Source organism: Arachis stenosperma, chromosome 7, assembly GCF_014773155.1.
Source record: "Arachis stenosperma cultivar V10309 chromosome 7, arast.V10309.gnm1.PFL2, whole genome shotgun sequence".
NCBI classification, from domain to species: domain Eukaryota; kingdom Viridiplantae; phylum Streptophyta; class Magnoliopsida; order Fabales; family Fabaceae; genus Arachis; species Arachis stenosperma.
This window is the reverse complement of record NC_080383.1, coordinates 20,691,017-20,713,023: the sequence shown is the minus strand read 5'-3', so window position 1 is coordinate 20,713,023 and position 22,007 is coordinate 20,691,017. Positions and strand designations below refer to the sequence as shown.

General features: G+C 35.6%; 1 protein-coding gene and 1 pseudogene across 1 annotated transcript; one reads left to right on the top strand and one right to left on the bottom strand.

Moving 5' to 3' along the window:
* Window positions 1-6,908: 6,908 nt before the first annotated feature.
* On the top strand, window positions 6,909-9,621 carry LOC130941608 (uncharacterized). The gene is made up of 8 exons (XM_057870168.1): window positions 6,909-7,182; window positions 7,284-7,866; window positions 7,996-8,217; window positions 8,301-8,387; window positions 8,469-8,606; window positions 8,698-8,819; window positions 8,919-8,994; window positions 9,074-9,621. Exons 3-8 carry the CDS (start codon window positions 8,080-8,082, stop codon window positions 9,191-9,193), a joined length of 681 nt encoding a protein of 226 aa, XP_057726151.1. The 5' UTR covers window positions 6,909-7,182; window positions 7,284-7,866; window positions 7,996-8,079; the 3' UTR covers window positions 9,194-9,621.
* A 4,885-nt stretch (window positions 9,622-14,506) lies between these two features.
* On the bottom strand, window positions 14,507-18,149 carry LOC130939530 (protein FAR1-RELATED SEQUENCE 5-like; annotated as a pseudogene).
* Between the last annotated feature and the right edge of the window lie 3,858 nt (window positions 18,150-22,007).

Sequence of the window (22,007 nt, the reverse complement as noted above, 5' to 3'; positions counted from 1 at the left end):
TAATATACATAATATTTACTAGTCTCGACTGCGAAGAAGAAACCGGCTAGAACATTACAAACCAGAAAATGTGCAAAATAAGATCATGTTTCTCTAAAATAAAAGTCGCTAAGAGAAATATATAATAACACTTTTAAAAGTGGAGAAATGCTAAATACAAAACAAGTATCAACAAAAGTCTATTTCGCTTCACTAAAAGAGTCTTGCACACTCAACGGGGTGCATCACGCCTTACCTCTGAAAAATAGAAAATTCACGACATGTGAGAATCTAAAGGTTCCCAGTAGGGTAATAGTTTTAAATAAAGACTATATAAAGAGACATGAACCCACTAGGCAATCCTAAATCTCCAACTTCATAAAAGTTCAAGCGTAGGGTCTTAACTAATCTCAACAAGGTCAATTTCTAAAATCTTAGCTCTATCAATTACCTCTAGCCTCAATCATTCTCAATACACCGCCATCTTTCCTCCCAATATTCAATTGCTCAGTTCAGTATTTAGTTCAGTAACTTCAATCACAAATAATAATCAATACGGGATTAGTTTGCTAAGTTTAACATACTCTGAACTACCACCGATCTTATTCATTCCCATAGTCATAATCACCATTTATCCCAAGTCTCAATAGCGAAATCATACACAAACAATAAGCAGTACAAAATAAACACAATTAGAGAGTAATTACAACAAATAGTATATTTAACAGTTAACAGAAAGTCAATTAGGCAAACCAAAACAGTTATGCAGACCCAAGCAATTTCAAACAAATGCAGTATGATGCACGCCTGTTCTACTGGCCATGAGCTCACGTGTCGATTAAACTGCCAGAACCCGACACATCCAATAGCTAACTCGGATATCATCTCTCTTCTGTGCATCCCAGGAGGCATACAATTGAGGGATGAGTGTCCTACCACCTTCTCCTAGAGGCATACACCAGGGGGAATAAATTGCGAGAGAGTGCCCTACCACCTTCTCCTGTGAAGCCGTGCTATATTGATCGAGGGATTAGTGCTTTACTACCTTGCAGACAGAGAGAATGTGTTTTCAGGGATATAGTGCCTATCACACTCTTGGGATATAGTGTCCGGCACAATCTTAGGATATAGTTTCTAGTACACTTTTCAATCATAATCACAATCAATCATAATCAAAATCGAAATCGGAATCGGAATCATAATTACTTATATTCACATTTATCACAAAGATAATTATCCTCAAGCCGTGAGCGGGATGAAACCACCATCCTCACTACAGTTGAGAATTGAAACAAAGAGAATTCTCACCCTTCTATCCAATCCCTCCGATGCAACAAGTAAGGAAATCCTTAACCTCAAACTTATCTACCACAACAAAAGAGGAAATCTTTCATCCTCAACTATTCACTCTGGGATATAGTACACGCCACACTCTTGGGATATAATGCCTGCCATACTTTTCAATCATAGTTTTCATCTTAAGCCTCATATAAATCCTTACGTTTTGATCTAAGCCTCTAATCGATTCACTTCAATCCTAGTCATAATCTTAACCAGCTTCGTAGAGCATAACTCATCATAACCCTATTCACATACATATATATGTATAATCGGAGGGAATCCTCAACCTCCTCAATTCTTGAGCGGGACTATACTACCATCCTCACCGTGAGCGGGACGAACTATCATCCTCACATTACACTACAACTACAAACAAGCGAGATAAAACCACTGTCTTTACCCAGTGCAGGTGCCAAGTCAATACACAAGCAGGACGAAACCCACGCTCTTGTTAATTCAGTCTTTCAGACCACATTCATTCAAAATCATTTACTCAAATCAATTTTATAAGTTATGACATTCATTAACCCCAATTCTTTATCAATTTATCAATTTCGTTATCTCATGAACGAAATTAAACCATCGTCCTCATCGTGGGCGGGACGAACCACTATCCCCTATTTTCATCCGATTAACCAAGTGTTTATCTGGGAATTAATTCAATTCAATTTATTAGACATACCCATAGTTATTTCAAAACTTAAAAATTGGTTATCAGATGTCATACAGGGTTTACAGGGGGTCACAAGCGTGCCAGGAAGGCTAAACAGTAAAAAACAGCATTTTGTAAAAAACAAGTCGTGTGCATGCACACACCTCTGTGCGCACGCACAGATCAGCAAGCTTTCCAACGTGATACGTGCTTACCACCCTGTGCGTGTGCACAAGTTCATTTTTTTTCTTCTTGTGTGTACGCACGCCCCTGTACACACGCATGCATAAGAAAGTTTTTTGGTGTGCTACAGAATTTGTAATTTATAGGTTTTCACACTGATTTTCAAATGTTCATAACTTTTGCTACAAAATTTATTTTTCTTTCATTCTTGGACAGCCTTAAATTACTGTCCCCAGCTTTAATTTAAGATAAAGTTCATTCAATTTCAAACTTTGAGCATCATGTTATGGAACGTCAAAATTGCTCAAAAATAAATTTTTTACACAAAATTCTGCATAGATCAACTTTTACAAATTCTCAAATTTATCTCTTTTAAAACCAACATAACCTAATTCCTAGGTACCCTCTACACTCAAACATCAATCCCAAATCACATCCTAGCTATTCAAAGACCCAATCAACCAATTCCAATTTCCATAAATTCCAAACTCAACATTATACCGTAACAAACTCAATGCATATTACATTATAGCATATTCACATAGTCAATCCTCATCAACTTATATTACCAATATTCCTCCGATCACAGCCTCTAGCCCAATTATCATTCAACAACATTTAATAATCAATCAAACCACAATCCGTATCCAATTTCAATCATACATATATATAACTCATCAAGACTCAATTCATCAAAATCATGCCACATCATGTCACCATTCAACCATCAACCAGTATTTATTATTCACAATAAACCATCAATATCAACAACATCAATTATCTCAATTCATCACTAACCTAGGGTCACCTAACTTAGATTTTACATAACATTACATAGTGTTTACCCGAAACAAAAATCTGTATCTTCGTTGATGGTAGATTTTCAAATCCTTTGAATCTCCTTTTCAATCACATCCAAGCTTTAACCAAAACCACTAAGCCTCATCCGATCCTCCTCCGATCAAATGGCGCACCCAATTCTGCACCAATTCAAACCAAGCTTCTAAGATACTCAATTTCAATCTAATTACATCAATTATCAAGTATTTACACTAGGATTTTCACTCAAAATTGGGGATAATGGAGGAATAATTTTTTTTTTTACTTTGCTTCACATAATCATGGGTCAAAACTCCACTAAAAATTGTACTTAAACTTCCACCTAAAATATTAAAATCATAATTTTTTAACACCTCAAAAATAGATGAAAATGGAGAAATGAGATAAGGTTATTGGGATTACTCACTGCAAAAGTTAGATAGAATGAGGGACTTTTATGTTTTTTCATCTATTGGTCCCACTTAGGACCAAAATCTTCAAAATAAGTATTTCGATTTTTATTCTAAATATTTTTTTAGTTATTTTTACAGTTTTATTTTTCTCATACACAATACCGAACAGACTTAAGCCTGTACAGTTAATTATAATACCGATAATTACATTTTTGCACTCTAATTAATTTTCTGAGTTCGATTTATCTGTAAATTTTTTAATTTTAAAATTTTAATCCAAACAAAGCATTTTAAAAATTCTCTTAGCTTACTCTTATTTAATTAATTAATTATTCAATTAATATTTTTTCAAATCTTACAAAAAATATTAAAGAATTATCGGAATGCTATACTGAATGATGGGAAAGTGATTGTGGTGGACAAAGTTCTTCCTATAGTGCCAGAGTAGATAAATGTTGCTAAGATGGCTTTCAGATCTGATGTTTTCATGATGATTCAAATGCCAAAAGGAAAGGAACGAACCCCCCAAGATTTCATGCATTTGGCCAAAGCATCTGGATTTAGTAGCATAACATTTCTTTGTAATGTATCCAGCTTATGGGTCATGGAGTTCTTCAACCAGTAGCCATACCGCAAACTTTTAAATGTCTTAGAAACAATATCAGCCAGCTCTAATAACCAATGACCGACCCTAAATAACATAAAAACCTTAATCTAACTGACCAATTGATCGCGATCTTTTATCCAAATCAATCGTTTGTTGACACCAAGACAACCGTCCGCCGACCAACCCTCCAGTTGACCGCCAGTCGATTCGAGATGACGTAGGAATGTAGGATAGAAAACGAAAAAGTATGGTAATTATAAATAATTTATAATTTGATAGTTGATAGTTAAGAGTCGTTAAATATTAAAATATTAAAATAAGTTGATAGTTGAAAATCGTTAAATAATTTGATAAGTTTAACTAAATTATCATCTAATAATTATTAACTATCAATTTTATATAAAGTTAAGTAATTAACTATACGTGAATTTCTACAATAAAATAAATAAATGTTGTAAAAGAGTTTTTTTTTTTTTTTTATATCTCGTCCATCATAGCCTGTTGTTGTATATTCTCTTTTGGGCCATATTCTAGTCTCCTATTTCTTTTTCTATAAGGCCCACTTGCTCCTCTGGCTATTCACAAGTCTTCTTTTGTTTTTCATTCAATCTGGGTAGAAATTCCATACCGTTTTCAACTGAGCTTATGCTGTTATCGGCTTACCGCCCACTTCCTTCTTTTTCTTTTTCTTTTTTTTTTTTCTTATCTCACTTAGATCTTTGATAATCTCTCCTAGGAAAGATAACCCATCCTAAAATTGGTCCCAAATCCTCTAGGTTCTATAGGATTCTGGTCCGTCTAGTTGAATTTTTTGATAAAAAAAATCTTTGTATTGTTTATCCTAACCCATAGGATTAAGGCCTAAATTTTATGGAACTGACCTATTGACAGTACTAAATACGATATATTCCAAATTCATAACAGAAAAGATAATATTGTCAACATCTAGAAATCGGCTCATAAAATTAGTCATTGAAGAAATGGTTTTGAAATACCAGTATCGGAGTAGGATGGGTAAATATTTCTTGAATATGAAAGCATAAACAAATCTCTAAGGGGAAATTGTTATTTCGGTGAGGAAAATTATCATTTTCTTTTTTAACCCAGTTACGGAGTCTAACAAAAAAACAATTAACTTTAGTCAATAAATAAGTAAATTCAATTACTCACAATTTTTTAAAATTATCTTTTTCTTTTATTTTTTTTTCCAAACACCATAATTTTTCAACTATCATCAACCATTAGTCATCATTACCTATTACTGCTGGCCACTTTAGATCTGTTCTAAGATGTCCCTAAAACGGATATTGTGTAAATGAGCTTATGTGAAGAGGTTGGAGATAATCACGAATCCGCCTGAAGTGCAAAAACTATTAAAAACTATTGATTATAAAAACAACTTATAAATAAAAACAACTAAAAACTATGTTAACTTATTTTATTCAGGTATAACAAGTTGAATTTTGATTGAATTCCATTCTAAAAACGATTCTGTTGCATGAGTCACCAAACTAAAAGAAAAACCGTAATTTCATTATGTATATATAATATAAAAATACATATTAATTAATATAATAATACAAATAATAATATACTAGACATATAAATAATATTGTTATCAACTAAAAGAAAACATGCAATTTCATTATATGTATAAAGAAATGAATATAAAAATATATATTATATTTGTAAATAATAAAAGTAAAAAACGATACACAAATAACAATTATAAAAAAAAAAATCTAGGAACCAACTATAGCAGCTAACTAAGCTAATCTCTTTTCATTTTAAAATTTTAAAAAATAGGATAATAATTTTTTTTATAAGAAACCTATTTTTTAATTAATTAATTAGAATTAACTTTACTCCTAATTATTTAACTAACAGGATCGTAACGATAATTTGACTAATTCCGTTGTTCCACACATCTACAACTAACCCAGTTGATCATCTATTAACTGAGGATGAAAAAAAAATGAAAATTATATTTTTCACTCTAACACGCGCATATAATTTAAAATGTTAGAAATAAGAGATTAAACTGAAAAAAAAAATTGTATATTATTAAATTGTATTCAAATTATCTATTTAAATTATTTAAAATAATATAATATAAAAAAATATTTATAAATATTAAGAGAATTATAATAATAAAAATATAATTTCTTATAATAAATATTCAGATATATTAAATAATACTAATTAATTTTAATTATATTCTAACACAAAATATAGATGGCTCTGATATAACTACACTAAAAATGACAAAATGCTGTGTTATTAACTTATTGAAAAATTTTACCACCCACTTTATTGGTACAACAATATGGTGAGTTTTAGCATTAGCCTCATGTGAAGGAGGCTCACAGTGAGCCTGTATTTTTTGTTGTGCTGGCACTTTGGTAGGAAGACACGTGTTTAAAGTTAAAAAATTCTTGGAGAGTGTGATTCGGTTTTTCAGAACGTAATGGGTGAATAGGTTTTGTTGTATTTGTAATGTGACCCACTGTTGAAAGTGATGTGGAAATAGCTATTTTTGTGTTGTGACTTATTGAGAATTTGAAATATAATTTTTTTTTTACTTATGTGTGATGTATTGGGGTCTGGACCTGTTTTTATGAAGGCTTTTGGTTATAGGAAAAAAATGAAAACGTTTGAAATAGATTTTTTTTGTTGCAATGTGTGATGTTTTTAGTGTTGGGCTTGTTATGTAAAAATTTTTGTTAGCCTATGTTGCTTTAGCAGCTGTATGAAAAAAAAGCAAGCATTTAGTTAGTGCAAAAGAATAAAAATGAAGTCCGGTTTTGGCAATTTGGGCTAGCGTTTATAAAAATTAACTACTATTAAGTATTAATAAAAAAATCGAAATAGTAGACTTTGTAATTAGTCAGCAGGATTATCCGGTTTTGGTTCTTTCCGTGGAATATGTTCTCTCTATGTTTCACGCGGATTTCAATCAGCTCGAAATATTCAGAATTCATATGTCGTTATCGAAATTTGTGGCTATTTCAATCCGGTTTCTTTGTCCGAAATGAGGGATAGAACGATGGACCAAGTGAAGTGCAATCGGAATTGGAATTAGAATCCGAATAGGGAGGGGTTTTTATAATTCATTGTTTGTTCAAAAGTGGCACTATGCCTTATTTGTTGCCTAAGCAAGAAATGCAGTCAGTGCCTTGGATAGATCGGTTAGTTTGAAACTGGCTTTCCCACTCTGTTTTATTTTCATCGTTGTGCCAAGCCTATAACATCTGAAGTCTTGTTTGTCATTAATTTTGTGCTACTCAAGGATGTTGGTGGGCGGGAGATGCAGGTTTGATTCTGAGTTGAGATGAATCACCAGAGGAGGAACGTTGAAACTGTGAATGCCTTAGCAAATGTGAAAGTGACGGTGAGCTCGGGATCGGGTTGCGGGGCTTGGAGGCTGTTAGTTGGGTCTGGGTCAGGTTATTGGGCCGGGCTCGTGCCAAAAAAAAAAACAAAAGACGGGAGAAATTGATGGTTACAAAATCCCCAAGTTGGAATTGATTTTTGAAACACTACTGGGAAGACACAGTTGGGGAGAAGGAGATAAGAACAAATGGATTTAGGGTTGAAGCGGTTCTTTTTCTTTGTTGTGACAAAGGGACACTGTCCTGGTGTTTATACTAGTTGGGAAGAGGCTAACGAACAGGTAACTAACTTCAGTTTTCCAGAGTACCAAGGGTTTAATAGCTATGAACATGCTTGTATGTGCTTCAAGGCAAGAATGTGTTCGCTGTCATGGGAGAAAGCTTCGTGTGGTGAATTCGTTGGCGCAATTGGTGAAGGAGCCTCCGGACATAACGACAATCTATCGAATGAAAGGTCACGGCGTGGTGCAGTTGTGTCGTGTAAGTATTTAAAACTTCAGTTGGTGAATTTTTGAGAACATGTGTTGTCGGGTTTGTTATAGCATTTTGTTGATCTGTTTTGTTGTGGTTGGTGGCCGATATTTAGTTTTTGGTTTAATGTAATCCCAGGGCTACCCGTTATTCCAGAGGAGGAGCTGAATTTGGACTTTGCTGTTGTGGCCAACATGGAGGATTGGTTGGTGAAGATGTGCCATGATGCTCAAATTCCTAGTCCATGTTTTTTCAAGCAAGAACGGTTTACAAGAGAGAAAGGGCCATTTTATGCGAAACACATGTTCAATTCAGCATGTTAGGCATCCGTTCTTTTGGTGCCTCCCACCTGCTTTTGCGGTATGTGGCGCATAATCGGCCTGTATCACTAATTAATGGTTTGTGATGTGAGTCTCTGATAATGATCTTGGATTTCTTTTCAGGAAGACGTCACCAAGGAATTGCCACTAGAGGAACTCACAGAGACATACATTCCATTTTGGGTGAAACCCAGTCGCTTCCTTAATCACGTGAGTTTCTATATTTCATTATATATGCCAAATTTTCCCATATTGAAGGTGCTGAACTTCATATTGTAAGTATTGAATCAGATATTTGTTCCAATTGAGGACATTCTGGGGCATTGGTATTGTATGGTGATTGATTTCGTAGATAAAGCTGCCTACCATTTGGACTCTTATCCAGATGCCAATATGATACCCGGCAGGGAACAACTTATGAAAGACATTGTGAGTCTTCAACTATACCTTCTTCGTCGTTAAGCTATACATTAAATATGAGTTGTTCCTTAGATTGTGCACTGCATGTTGGATGTTTCAGCTCGGGAGAATCCATGATCTGATGACATCGCCTGCGTATGGTCCTCTTAAAGTAAACACACATAATAATCTTAGGGATTGGCCGATCCGTAGAGGACAAGGCATTCCAAATTGCAACACAAGGTTATACCAATTCAACATTTATCATCATAAGGCTGTTTATTATGTTTTTAAGCAAAAGATTAATTTACTCACTTATGGTTAACGAATGCATGTTCGCAGTGATAGTTCTGGCGCCTGGGTTATATCATGGTTGGACCCTGAAGGTTGCTTTAATTCCCTTGACATTAGTGGAGTGGTTAGTACAAATCTTATGTTACACAAATTATTGATTTTTTTAAAAGAAAAGTTTCACTTAGTTATGACTTCCCACACAGCTTGACGACTTGACCCTGAGAGGCAGGACTGCCGTGTCCGTTGTCGGTGGACCATTCAATGCTATCGGAGGGCTGATTAGGCTAAGGGCACAACGCTGGCAGAGGGGTGGTTCTACTTGAGCACGCAACCACAAATTTCAAGGAAGGGACATCAATGTAGTGTAGGTTTAGGATAAATAATGTTAAAAAGTTTTTACATTCCTCATTCGAGGTCATGATAGCTTGTACGCTCATGACTGGCCTAAGGTAGTGTGGGCTGAAATATGCTCCAAGAGCCACTTTGTCTGTTGTAGTTGGCTGAAATATGTTTCTATAGCCACCTTGTCTGTTGTAAGCTGTAAGCATTTAATGCATTTTGTCTCACTAGTTAAAGTTTCAGAACATGTTCCCTTGTATTTGTTATTTTCACTGTGACTAACTTTATCCTTATAGTTGGTGAAGTTGACTCTGGAGGGAATATCATTTCTTTTAAATATATTTGCACAGGGTTTGGTGATGACATGCATAAGACAAAATTTAGATATGAAGGACACTTGGGCCACTGTCCACCGACCTTTTAACTCATATAAAATTTATACTCAACTGTCACTTTAATAAATATATTTTCATAGGAGTTATGTATATGTTTTACAAAATACAAACTCCGACTGTATTGTAGAATATTTTTCATATGTATATATTTTCATAGGAGTTATGTAAATCTTAAATGAATTGAATTATTTTTTCCATGTGCATTATTTTGTTATGTTCATTCAGTCAAAAAAATCGAATCTAAGAGGCGAGTCTGTGCAATCAGGGATAACACTATTATTAATTACTTAGTAACGACAAAATGAATCCTAAGTCGTATTGTTCATTGGCAGTGGATAAAGTACTGAAACAAAGGCAGGGTACCAAAAGGTGATAGCCAGATTTTTGAAGATTGTGCTCTTCTATTGATGTTACATATCACCCGTATACAAAGGTTGACTATGGCCAATAGCATATTACGAGCAAAACCTTGTCTTTATCTTTATCCACTTCTCGCAGCTTCCTTTGCCGTTAATGGTAATACTTTGGTATTGTCTCATGGCCAGGCAGGTGTGACATGCATCACTAAACTCAGGAGGTATTCCTATAAAACAAGGAATAAGCAAGTTAGAATGCAACTATTTTCTTTGTTCCATTAGCGTATGGGTTCGAAACAGCAACTGCCTATGTGCGAAGGCTCGTCAACACACCCACAAGATGGCCCTCCACCGACAGCAACAGCAGCAACCATGGTCGTTGAGGGATCTGTACAAGGGGAGAACGACTTGAAGCTGCTGGAAGACTCCCCAGATCTAATAGGCCTCGCAACGCTTACGCAGAAGTCTGAGCAGGTTAGTAACTTATGTCATTACATGCATTATTACGTACTTACATTAACATACTCAGTGTTCGAGGTGTTTGCGAAATGCAGCCTCCTCCACCTCTCAATAATGTGGAGTTGATGGCCACTTTGAAAGCTCTTACAGCAGCGGTAGAGGTTTTGACATCTAAGGTTGAAGCTTGTGAAGGGCGGCAGCAGGAACGAGACCGTGTTGTCCAACTCATATGCTCTCCTGCTCAACGAGATAGGCAAACAATGTTGGAATACTCAACCGAAATAAAGTCAGATCATGTAGAGGTTGCCGGAGCATCTAAGAAGGCAAGAACAGAGAAACATGCCTTCGGAGACCAGAATACGAATGTGTTTATATGTATTCCTGACGACGACGACACCGAAACAAACCGCCCAAATGTCGCGAGGTACTGTGCTCCACCATGGAAAGGCCAAAAGACAACCAGCCAAGTAAAGTCCGCTGCAAAGGTACACACGGTTGCATCCTCTTCATATGCAGCCAAGTAAAACCTTTATGGATAATTTACTTTTCTTTTTCCGGGACAAAAATTGTTAGGTTTTATTTTGTTTTATTTCTTTTGTAAGGAAATATATCTTATAAATGAAAATAAGAATAATTTTTAATAAACACATTATAAAATTTATATTCAGTAAAATTGCTTTTAATATATAAAATAATTTTTATAGACATAAGTATAATGAAGAGAACAAATAAATATAATACTTATTAATATATAAGATTATGTTAAATTTTTTACTATGTTTTCACGAATAATTTAATTTTAAAAACATCTCCTAACTTTTCAAAGTTAAAAACACAAGCATGTAATTTTTTTTTTAAATTTACCAAACACTAGATACTTGTGTTTTTTAAATATTTCTCTAAAACACTTTACCAAAACTGAGCTGATATATAAGGCTCATCCTTAAACGCTCCATGCTAAGTATGGAGTGCTACACACCTTGTGAATTTGTTAAATCTAAATTCTTCATTTATTATATTTTATTTGAATGGTCTGGATTTAAAAAAGTAACCTGTTAATCAGGTTATTTTTTTTTTAAATTTTAAATTTTCTTGACAAGTTTCAGATATTGGGATGAAGTTCAAAATAAAAAATTAGTATATAAATATTAAAAACAATATGTCTGTACAAAAAAAAAAGTTATTGAACTTTAGAATTAAAATAAATAATACATAAAAATAAGTTAAAAATTCATGTACTAAAAAAAATATATTAGAACCTTCATGTCAAAAAAATTGTTTCCTTGATGGACTGACGAAAAAAAATAGGAAACAAAATTATGGCCCAAAACAATTGAGCACATGAAAAACAAAAACGGCAAGGGGGAGTACCAAACCTAGCTATTGGGCTAACAAGGGATTCCATCAATCTTTTTGGATTTCATTGGGTTCAGAATTTGTTATGTAAACAATTATTCCAGCTGAGAATACCTAATTTCAATCTGATGTGGCGCAGGGTACACTGCACGCGCCGTCGCGTGTCAAACGCTTCGACGAGCAAAAATCAATCTCAAGGAAGAGTAACCACTTGCCGTCGCAGTCGATGTCATCCTTCTTGAGTGGAGGAATTGTTGATGTCGCAGGTGGAGTCCCTTTCAATCCTCCACCCCCTGTCATTGGCCGGCCGCCGACGAACGCTGGGAATGCAATAGGCTGCGCACAATCGAACTTGACCCGAATGGGATCCATGTTACAACCATTTATGCAGCCGTCATCGCCCCCTACTCTAATTATTCAAGGTGTGCCAACCACCAGAGGCCTTGCCATGAACGGAGGTCTATCTGGGAGCGCCTCTACTACATCAGTTAAGCTGTTCGGGAGCCTCGTGAACATGGGTGGTGACCGATGTATCGGGCAGACCTCATGCGAAAACTTGGTGAGGCCAAGCGAGAACAAGCTTAATCAACTGGAATCACTGGTGGTGGCATACGTATTCAAACACGATGGCGACCCAGAGTAAGTTATTTTGACGAATTTACGAGTAAGATTCGGTGGAACTTCAGTTAAATCCATAACCCATTTCCTTCACAGGGAGGAGCTTGTCAGGTTTCGGGACTGCGTTCTCATGAGGCACCATTTTGGGACTTTGCAGCTGGGTCAAATTCCGGATGATGAATTTTTTCATGCCTTTGCAATGAGAATGACCCTTTCTAATGATGTTCTCGATGGTAGGCATTTTTGGAGCTTGCCACCATCCTTCGCGGTAACTAAACCTTTCTCTATCTTTGCCTGGTGTTGAAACATATATTTTCTACTAACTACCTGTAACATTTATAGAGGGATGTGCGCGAAGGTAAATTGGTAACTGAACTGATTAACAACTACAAGGAAATCTGGATGAAGCCATCCATGACCCTGCATTATGTGAGTATGCTGCTTCCTCCCTCCCTTGTTACGTATTCACAACTCCACTAGTTCACTTCAAACTGCTTATTTTGATTTAGGCCTACTTCCCCATTAAAGAAAATTCAGGCCACTGGTATCTTGCGGTGATCGGATTTAGAGAGGGAGTGATATATCTTTTGGACTCATGCACCGGTGAGGAAGAGAACATAAACAGGAGGGCTTTCGTTCGCAATTTGGTAAAATGGCTTTCCCAAAATTGTCTTCTTCGTTCGACACAATTTGATTGGTATTGTTTATAATCCTCGAATCCCATTTCTATGCAGGGAGATATGGTGTCTCGCATGGTTGGCAACCCGTCATACCCAATTGAGTTTTCTAGGATAACCGGCGACCTTATGAACTTCAGAATATCACCAGTGGAGAGAGTTCCTGCTTGCCAACAACGGTAATAGAGCAGTAACTAAACTTGCTGAATAATATCCAGCTTTCGTGTAAAACATGATTTCACGACTAATTTTTTGGAATTAAATTATAGTCTTTCTGTTTAATTATTCCAACATGCCTTGTGGATTTTTTAGCAAAGCAACTTGAGTAATTAATAAGTTCACTGTGACAGTGACACGTCAGCTGTTTTAGTTCTAAACTGGATGGCTATGGGTGATACATTTCAACACAATCTTCATCACAAAGTATGTCAATAACCATTACGAACATTAATCTTTGTTTACAAAGGGGAACCCCATCTTATTCTTCCGTATTGTCAACAAAATTAAAATGTTTTGAGTTTATGTTGCAGATGGATGAATACATGGTCAGAGTGCACACGGCACTTGCATTGTTGATGGCTCCATTCAATGAGGCGAGGCATTGGATGCCCAAACTGAAGTAGATCTGGCAGATTGCGGAGCAACAAATGACATTTTTCAAACTTTAGGAGCACCCATTTCCTATGTTTCTATCAGACCACCTTTTGAATGGACATGGACTACTTATTAATACTATGTTATGTTTTGATAACATTACTTATTTGGGTTTTCTTTATGACCTTATTGTGTCTTGATACCAGTAATGATGTGTTCAAATTTATTATTACTAATTAGATTTACTAGGCCTCCAAATTAGAGTACAAAAGAGTACATGAAGGTTAAATTATTATAAGATAGACAAGTAAAATACTAAAACTAATTTTTACTAAAACTTTCTTTAATGCAACTATTTACAAGGCTTTTTGGTTGCTGTTATTAATAATAAATAAAAAATATACTGCATTAATAATAAAAAAAATATACAAGTATATTAGCCCATTCATTATTGACGGGTATGTGTAGTGGTAAGCCTTTTACTCAGGTCACAATAATAATACTTAGAATTAGTAGTCCTCCAAATTGGTTAGAAATTAGGGAATTCGGATCACGATCATAACAATTAGAATTAGTTTTCCTGTCGCAAACATCTCAACATGCCAAGAATACTACCAAGCACTTCACATGATTTATACTCGGATAAAAGACAAACCAAGTGTGCCACAACAAAGTCATTCATGCACCAAATTTAAGTTAAGCAGATCCTCATGTCAAGGTCACAATAATAACATCATAGACCCAAACTACATCAGCAACGTACCTTCACACATGGTTAACGTATATAATAAAGGAATTCCCTAACAGTAAATCATAAGAATTGAACCACAATTATATTTGTTCTACTCATGCCAACTATAATAAGGATCCGTCAATGGCACTTGGAACTCCTCTTCATACCGGCCAAAGTGTTCCTCTTGCCCCACGGGTTGAGAATGATAATGAGCATACTTCTGCATTAGAAAATACGTATTTAACTTAATATCAACATATAGACAAACTAAAACAAATGAATTTAAAAAAAATACTAAAGAACAAACATCATCAACTTCCTCCCCAAAGTTAGGAGTGTAGTAGTTATCTACATCGACGTCTTCCTCGTGGCTAGGCTGCTGCCGCTGGCCCTGCCGAACATTTGACTGGCAAGAAGTTCGATTATGCCCAACCCGATGACAAATGCTGCACCGTCTCACGCCCCTAACCAAGGTACGGTTAACTGAGTCCCTCTTTGGCCTCTTCTTGCGACGCACAACAAGTGGGTTTTGAACGCACCCCTCAAGTGTGGACGATTGGCCAACAACCGCGGGTGACGAAGGCCCAGCTTCGGTGTCATGCTTTAATCGATTGATCTCACTGCGTATCTTCTCAGTCATTGTTTCAAATTTATCCTCCCTCACTGAAGCAAGCACACACATCTCCCTACATAGGTCGTTCAGCATCCAATTGCGACAACTTACCATAGAGTCCCAGCTAAACGGTCCTTTCTCAACATATTGCCTCACCTTCGACCGAGCGTTCTTAGACCACCTCTCCAAAACAAGACTTGTTGGGATTTCCGTGAAATCAAGATGTACAAGAAGGGCTACAATGTGATCGCATGGTATTCCAAGGGATTCCATCCTTAAACAAGAGCATTTAAATATTGAATCCTCGGAATAGTGCGAAACATGCCAGTAGTTGTGTGAATTGCCCCACCGTGAAATGGTGTATATGTCCGATGTCGGAGTCAATGTACAAGACCGGACCTTTAATGTACATGCACGGGACAGCATGGGCCGAAACAAGATAAATATCTCCCTCGTTAGTAACTTTGCAGCAGACCTTTCCAAATCATGTAACGGACTTTGCAACACTAAGTGTCCAACCACGCTATGCATATCGGATTGTGCTTCCCGAGATCTCATCTCCGATACACAGCGAAAATATTGTTCAACAAAGTTCCTCAAATTATGGCGGGAGTGGACAAACTTACCAAGCATCGAATGCAAACCCTCGCATCTTGATGTCGTCCAAAATCCACCGAAAAAGTGGCCACGAATGTGAGCCGTTGCCCACATTTTCCTCCGATCATAAAGGTCACAGACCCACTGATTATCCTGAAGCTGAAGCTTAGTGACCAATCTCTCCCACCTGGCTTCAAACTCTGAAACCTCATAATCAAAAAGCATGCATTTCTTAAACTCAGAAGTGAATGCTGGATTTGCCAAATGTGATGTTGCATTCCGAAGGAGATGCCATGCACAGAGACGATGATAAGCCATAGGAAATACCTTTTCAATCGCCTTCTCATTGCCGCGTGCCCATCTGTGATAACACACGCAGGAGCTTTTCCCTTCATAGCTTCCAAAAATCTTTCAAGTAGCCAAGAATATGTCTCCTCACTCTCATTTGCAACAAGGGCAGCAGCGAAAATAATGGTTTGGTTATGGTGATTTACGCCAGAAAACACAACCAGTGGGCACATGTACTTATTCTTTCGATAAGTTGCATCAAATGCTACAACATCTCCGAACACATGGTAATCTAATTGACTACAGTTATCAGACCAAAAAAGGTGCACCAAACGATTCTCTTTGTCTGCTAAGTAACGCACAAACGTTCCAGGATTCTCCTCTGCATATGATTCCAACCACCGAAGACAAGACACCGCATCGCCCCCTATTAGCTTTCTCTGTTTATCAATCTGGTTGTACATGTCTCTCTTCAAAAATGGTACATTTTGGAAGCCCCCTGCAGTATGCACAAATGCTGAATATATCTGTGGTGTTTTAATCCCGACTCTCAACATCATGTTCATTTGTTCAATTGCGGTAGAATTCATCTTCCTATGACCAGGGAGCATAAATGTAAGTGTTCCGTCGAGCATCTCATGGTTGTGAACATTATCAAAGTATGAAATAATCCATCTACCACTCTCCAAATGTAGATGAACACGCATCTGCGCCAAACAGCCACATCTAGTCTCAGGCTTAGGCTCCCGCTTACGTTCGTATGCCTCCTTATCAGCGGCAAATTCTCTGAACCCCTGCCTAAAGCAAACAAACTGCTGTTGTGTCGCCAGTTTCTTGGCATTTCGCCTTAGCCTGGTCTTCCTTGCGGCGAACCCATTCATTTTTGCATATAAATTGTAGAAAGCAAAAGCTACATGTCGATCGGGAAAATGTAGCGATCTCATCTCATCAAAACTTATTTCTTTAAAGTTAATTCGGCCAAAGTCAGCAATTCCATCAATGCCTCTGTCTTCCCAGCTTTCGTAAAAATCATCACCATCATTATAGCCACAATACCCGTCCATATTCGCATCCTCACTTGCCTCTGATGAAGGTTCATCGCCTACACAAACATATGGGTCAACGGAAACCAGTTCTTCTTCGTTCCCGACAAAGGAAACTTCATTGGCCATGGCCGGTGCACCATGAACTAACGAGGCTACATCTCCCTCCTCCATTCTACCAACAACCTATGAAGAAAATTTGCCATTTAAGAAAAATGAAGACATGCTGTAAATATAAAATCACTTAAAAATAACAGAAAAAGAATCATTCATGAAATCGGAAATAGACTGCATGTACTATATTCAAGGAGAAACTTTATGCTTCTGCAACTTAACACCACATAATCCACCTTATATGAAGCTAAGCAAGGACTAAATAATTCTTTTATGAACCTAAAATACACCCACCATAAACAGGTAACTACCTTACAATGAAGTTCTGAAAATAAATATTTCAATCGAAAAATTGTCAAGAATTTTTGGTTAAAAGGGTTCACTAGCATGTACTCAAAAAACTGTTCAATCAGAATTTAGTGTCAAAAGAAATATTGAGACATGATAGACAGAAAAAAAATATGCAGCAGCCTTACACCAATACGAAGTGTAACTAAAATTTTATGTTACAAAATTTTAATAAAGCATGGCATCAATATATAGCACTCTAAAGTAAAATTTAATTTATCCTCTCCACATATATATATATATATATACACCGCATGATCCGATACAATTTTCTCAGGAAATAAAGCGTTCAACCAAAATAAATCCCCAGAGAACAATGACTCTAACTCAAGCTCAAAAATATTTTAGTCTATCAACAAAGTACACATTTGCTTTACATTATAATATTCTGCCCATTTACCTTATTATCTTCCATGCATCCTCCAAAACAACTAGCAACAAAAATTTATAAACAACAACAATTATCCCCTTAATCCAGAAAACAATAAATCTATAAAAAAAAAAAAAACAAAACCAGCATACTAAAAAATTTAAAACACCAGCAGCAGAGTCACGAATGCATAGCTTAATTTCGACAACGCAAAATCAATGACTTGATTTTTAACCCACAATTTCACTACACAAAGCATAAAAGGAATAACAGAAGAAATCAAATCAGTGTCACTAACCTTCGACGGAGAACCGGACGGCGACCGACGACACGACGGGGACCGATGAGACGAAGGCGTCCTACTCCAAGCCTCGAACATATAAGCCAGTGCGGATGGGGATGATCTGCCAACCTACAACCCAGGGCCTGGGTCCGGGACGGGGGAAGGATGGATTGCGACAGAACAGTTCAAGAAGCTAGGGTTTTGATTTGGGGATTGTTCGCACTTTGCTTCTAATTGTGACTTGTGAGTGACGTTCACGAATGAGGGATTCTGGGGGGTTTTGGGGAAAGGGGTGCCGCGGTGGGATTCTTTTTTAATTTTAACATTTCAAGATACCTCTATAACAAATAATATCTTTCAGGGGCTCAGACTTGCATTTTTAAAAGACCTGCCACATCACCTTTAACTGGTGTCAGAAAACACGGGCTAACAATGAGCCTTGTCCAGGTGAGGCTAATGCTAAAACTCACCCAACAATATACTATGTACAGATCGGTAGCTAGTAAAATTTGTCATCTTACATTTGTATGGTGTATATTGACGAATAAATCATTAAAAAAGTAGAAAAAAGATACCTAAAGATAATAAATTTGTGACTAAATGATGACTTGTATTAATAAGTCAGTCACATTAAAATAAATTTTAGATGGCTGGAAATTGATAGACTCTGTAAATACAGACTCAAATATAATTGGAAGAGACAATTACATTAAAAAAATAGATGGAAATTTGTTGTGTTTAAATTTGGTGGGCATAAATGTACTGGTGAGTTTGCTTTAAGACAAAGATACAAGATATTTTCTGTGGTGGCTTGTTGTTTGGTGGCTAAAAATGACTTTTTTTTAACCATCTAATGATATAAGGGCACATATGCAATAGACAGTCCAACGAAAGAATGCACCAATTTTTAGTCAAAGCTAGCAATGAGTGCTAAATACAGTAACATTAAATATTTACTCTAGGGACATGAGTGGAAATTTGGGTTCCAAAAACAGGACTTTAATATGGGTCAAGGTTTGGATCTGACAAAAACATATGATTGAAAAATTGGCTGGATATCCAAAAATTTCTTAGACAATAACTAAGATTTATAGTCTAAAAAAAGAGATAAATTATAAATTCCGTTGTAGACGAAATTCAAAAAAAAAGGATAAAAGTGGTTCTTGTATGTCTGATTAAAAAAAAAAAGAAAAAAATTATGCAATAATTTTTTGTTATGTTAACTAGGATAAGCTTTAAGAATGATATTCGATTGTTGACTTGCTGACTCAAATTAATTATAGATTTTGTGCAGCATGATTAAAGTATAAAATGAAAACCATAAAAAAATTGAGAATAAAATTTAGTTATATTAATTTAAGTGTTAGATTCAATTGAAAAAAAATAATTCATCGTTGTAATTTTAAAATTTAAAGTATTTCTTTGAGAATAAAAATTTGTTTATTGTATTAGAAGCTAAAATTTAAGTGAGAAAAATTTTAAAAGACCCTTTCGTTTCGTTGCTTTTAAGGAGACAAGTTACGTAGCAGTATTATTATATCAATAATATTTAGAAAACAATAAAAATTAGTTTAATATAAATAATTATAGATTATTTTATTTAATATTTATTAATTATTATTAAAATAATTATATAATTTAAATATAACAAATATGTAATTATAGATGTATAATAAAATAATTGATTAAATTAGAATTTTCTAATATTAAAGATTTTTTGTTATCATAAAGCATAAGTAATCTTAAGTTTTAATTTAATTGGTTTGAAAATTTTGTATTTATAAAATTCAACAATAATTAAGATTCTTCGAATAATTCGCACGCTTTTGGTTTAAGCCAACATTTCATTATTGAAAAAGCGTGCGGATTGTCCAAAATGTCTTGATTATTATTGAATTTTACAAATATAAATTTTTCAAACCAATTAAATTAAAATTTAAGATTATTTATGATTTACGATAACAAAAAATTTTTAATATGAAAAGATTTTAATTTAATCAATTATTTTATTATACATATATAAATATATATTATTATATTTAAAATTATATAATTATTTTAATAATAAATATTAAATATTAAATAAGATAATTTATAAATTAGATTACAAACCTTAGTTATTGTCTAAGAATTTTTTGGTCATCCAACCAGTTTTTTAATTATATGTTTTTGTCAGACTCAAACTTTGGCCCATGTGAAAGTGTTGTTTTTGGAACTCAAAATCCCACCCATGTCCCTGCAGTAAACCATTAATGTTACCCTACTTAGCACTAACGATTAGTTTTGACCGAAAGTTAGTGCACTCTTTCATTTGATTGCTTGCTGCACGTGTCCTTATTCTATTGGATGGTCAAAAGAAAGTCACCTTAATCATTGAACAACAAATTACCACAGAACTCAGGCTGATTTTTTTTATATGATTTAGTGTTGTGAGTAATGCTTCATTATGATCATTTGGGGGGAATTACACTGTTATGACGGCGTTATTTTAAGAAATTAGGGGAAAGAAATCGGTGGGACCGATTTCAAGGAGAGAGAAGAGGGAACACAAATCGGTCCCACCGATTTGTGGAAGAGAGATGAAGAACACAAATCGGTCTCACCGATTTATGTAAGATGGAGATACCAAATCGGACCCACCGATTTGTAGGAGTCCTATTTTATAACATAGTAATCGGACCCACCGATTTTGGGCGTCAAAAGTTTTTTTTTAATACGACAGTGCACCAATCGGAGCGAGCGATTTGTGTGGAACGCGGTCGGTGGGTCCGATTTGCCGTAACTGCTTAAATAAAATGAAGAAAACATCACAGAAGCTTCATTTCTTCGTCTCTGGTCTTCGTCTAAGCTGATGTTCTTCCTCCTCTCCTTTTATTCTTCTCCGTCATTCTTTCCGTCATTCTTGTAGAAAAAATTTAAATGAGTGTGAGAATAGGAAAGTATGTATACTGATATGGATGATAGAGTTATGTTGAAGATTTATTGTTATGGGCAGATTTTGTTGCAAACATATGAAGGAGTTCAATTTGTGTGTGAAAATCCAGTAGATGTTGTTATTCCGTTCACGTTGTCGTTTGAGGAATTGAAAGGTGTGATTTGTGAGAAGATAGATTCTCAAAGATCTAGGAGAGTATCCTGTATTTTGTACATGTATCCTTTATCTGTGTTTGGTGGGTTCGTTTAATTTCAGACCAAGTACGTGACGGATGAAGCGAGTATGCATGAAATGTTTTCAATGTATATGGAAAATTGCCACTGAATGTCTTATATTGAGTTGTATGTTGAGTTTGAGCAATCTGAAGCGGACCGTAACATTGTGTTGGAAGATTATAATAGTGAAAGCGAGGATGAATTTGAAAGTAACAATGAGATCGTTGGTCCAGGTGAACACGAAGATGAAGCTGGCAGCGACATGAATGCAGATGTGGTGGCAGTTGCAGATGCACTAGCAAACCCGCATCCGTTTCAGGAGCCTTCTTTCATGCGGTCGTTGGATTTGGAGGCTATGCATGCACCGGAGTTTCCGCAATATATGAATCCAGGTGTGTAAAGCTAGATAGCTGTATGAAACTCTTAAGTAGCAGATCATTATGTCAGATAAGTAATATATGTGATACGTGGATAGTCATTTGTGAGCATAGCATTTGGTTTTTTTATTAATTAATAGTTCTTTGTTATGAGTTATATTTAGATGTTCTTTACGTAGATAGAATAGCGACAAAGAAGACTATTATAATCTTACATGGTAAAGTGTGTTTATTAATTGAGTTGTAATAAATGATTTATTGTTAAGTACACAATAAAGGATTTATTATTTTTGATGTATGCAGTGCTTCCTGTTGTGGCGGATGGTGAGTTCACAGTGGGGATGGAATTCAGTTCAAGGGAGGCAGTAATCAAGGCAATGAAAGATTATACCATCCGGAGAGGTGTAGATGGTGCACGAAATTGTGA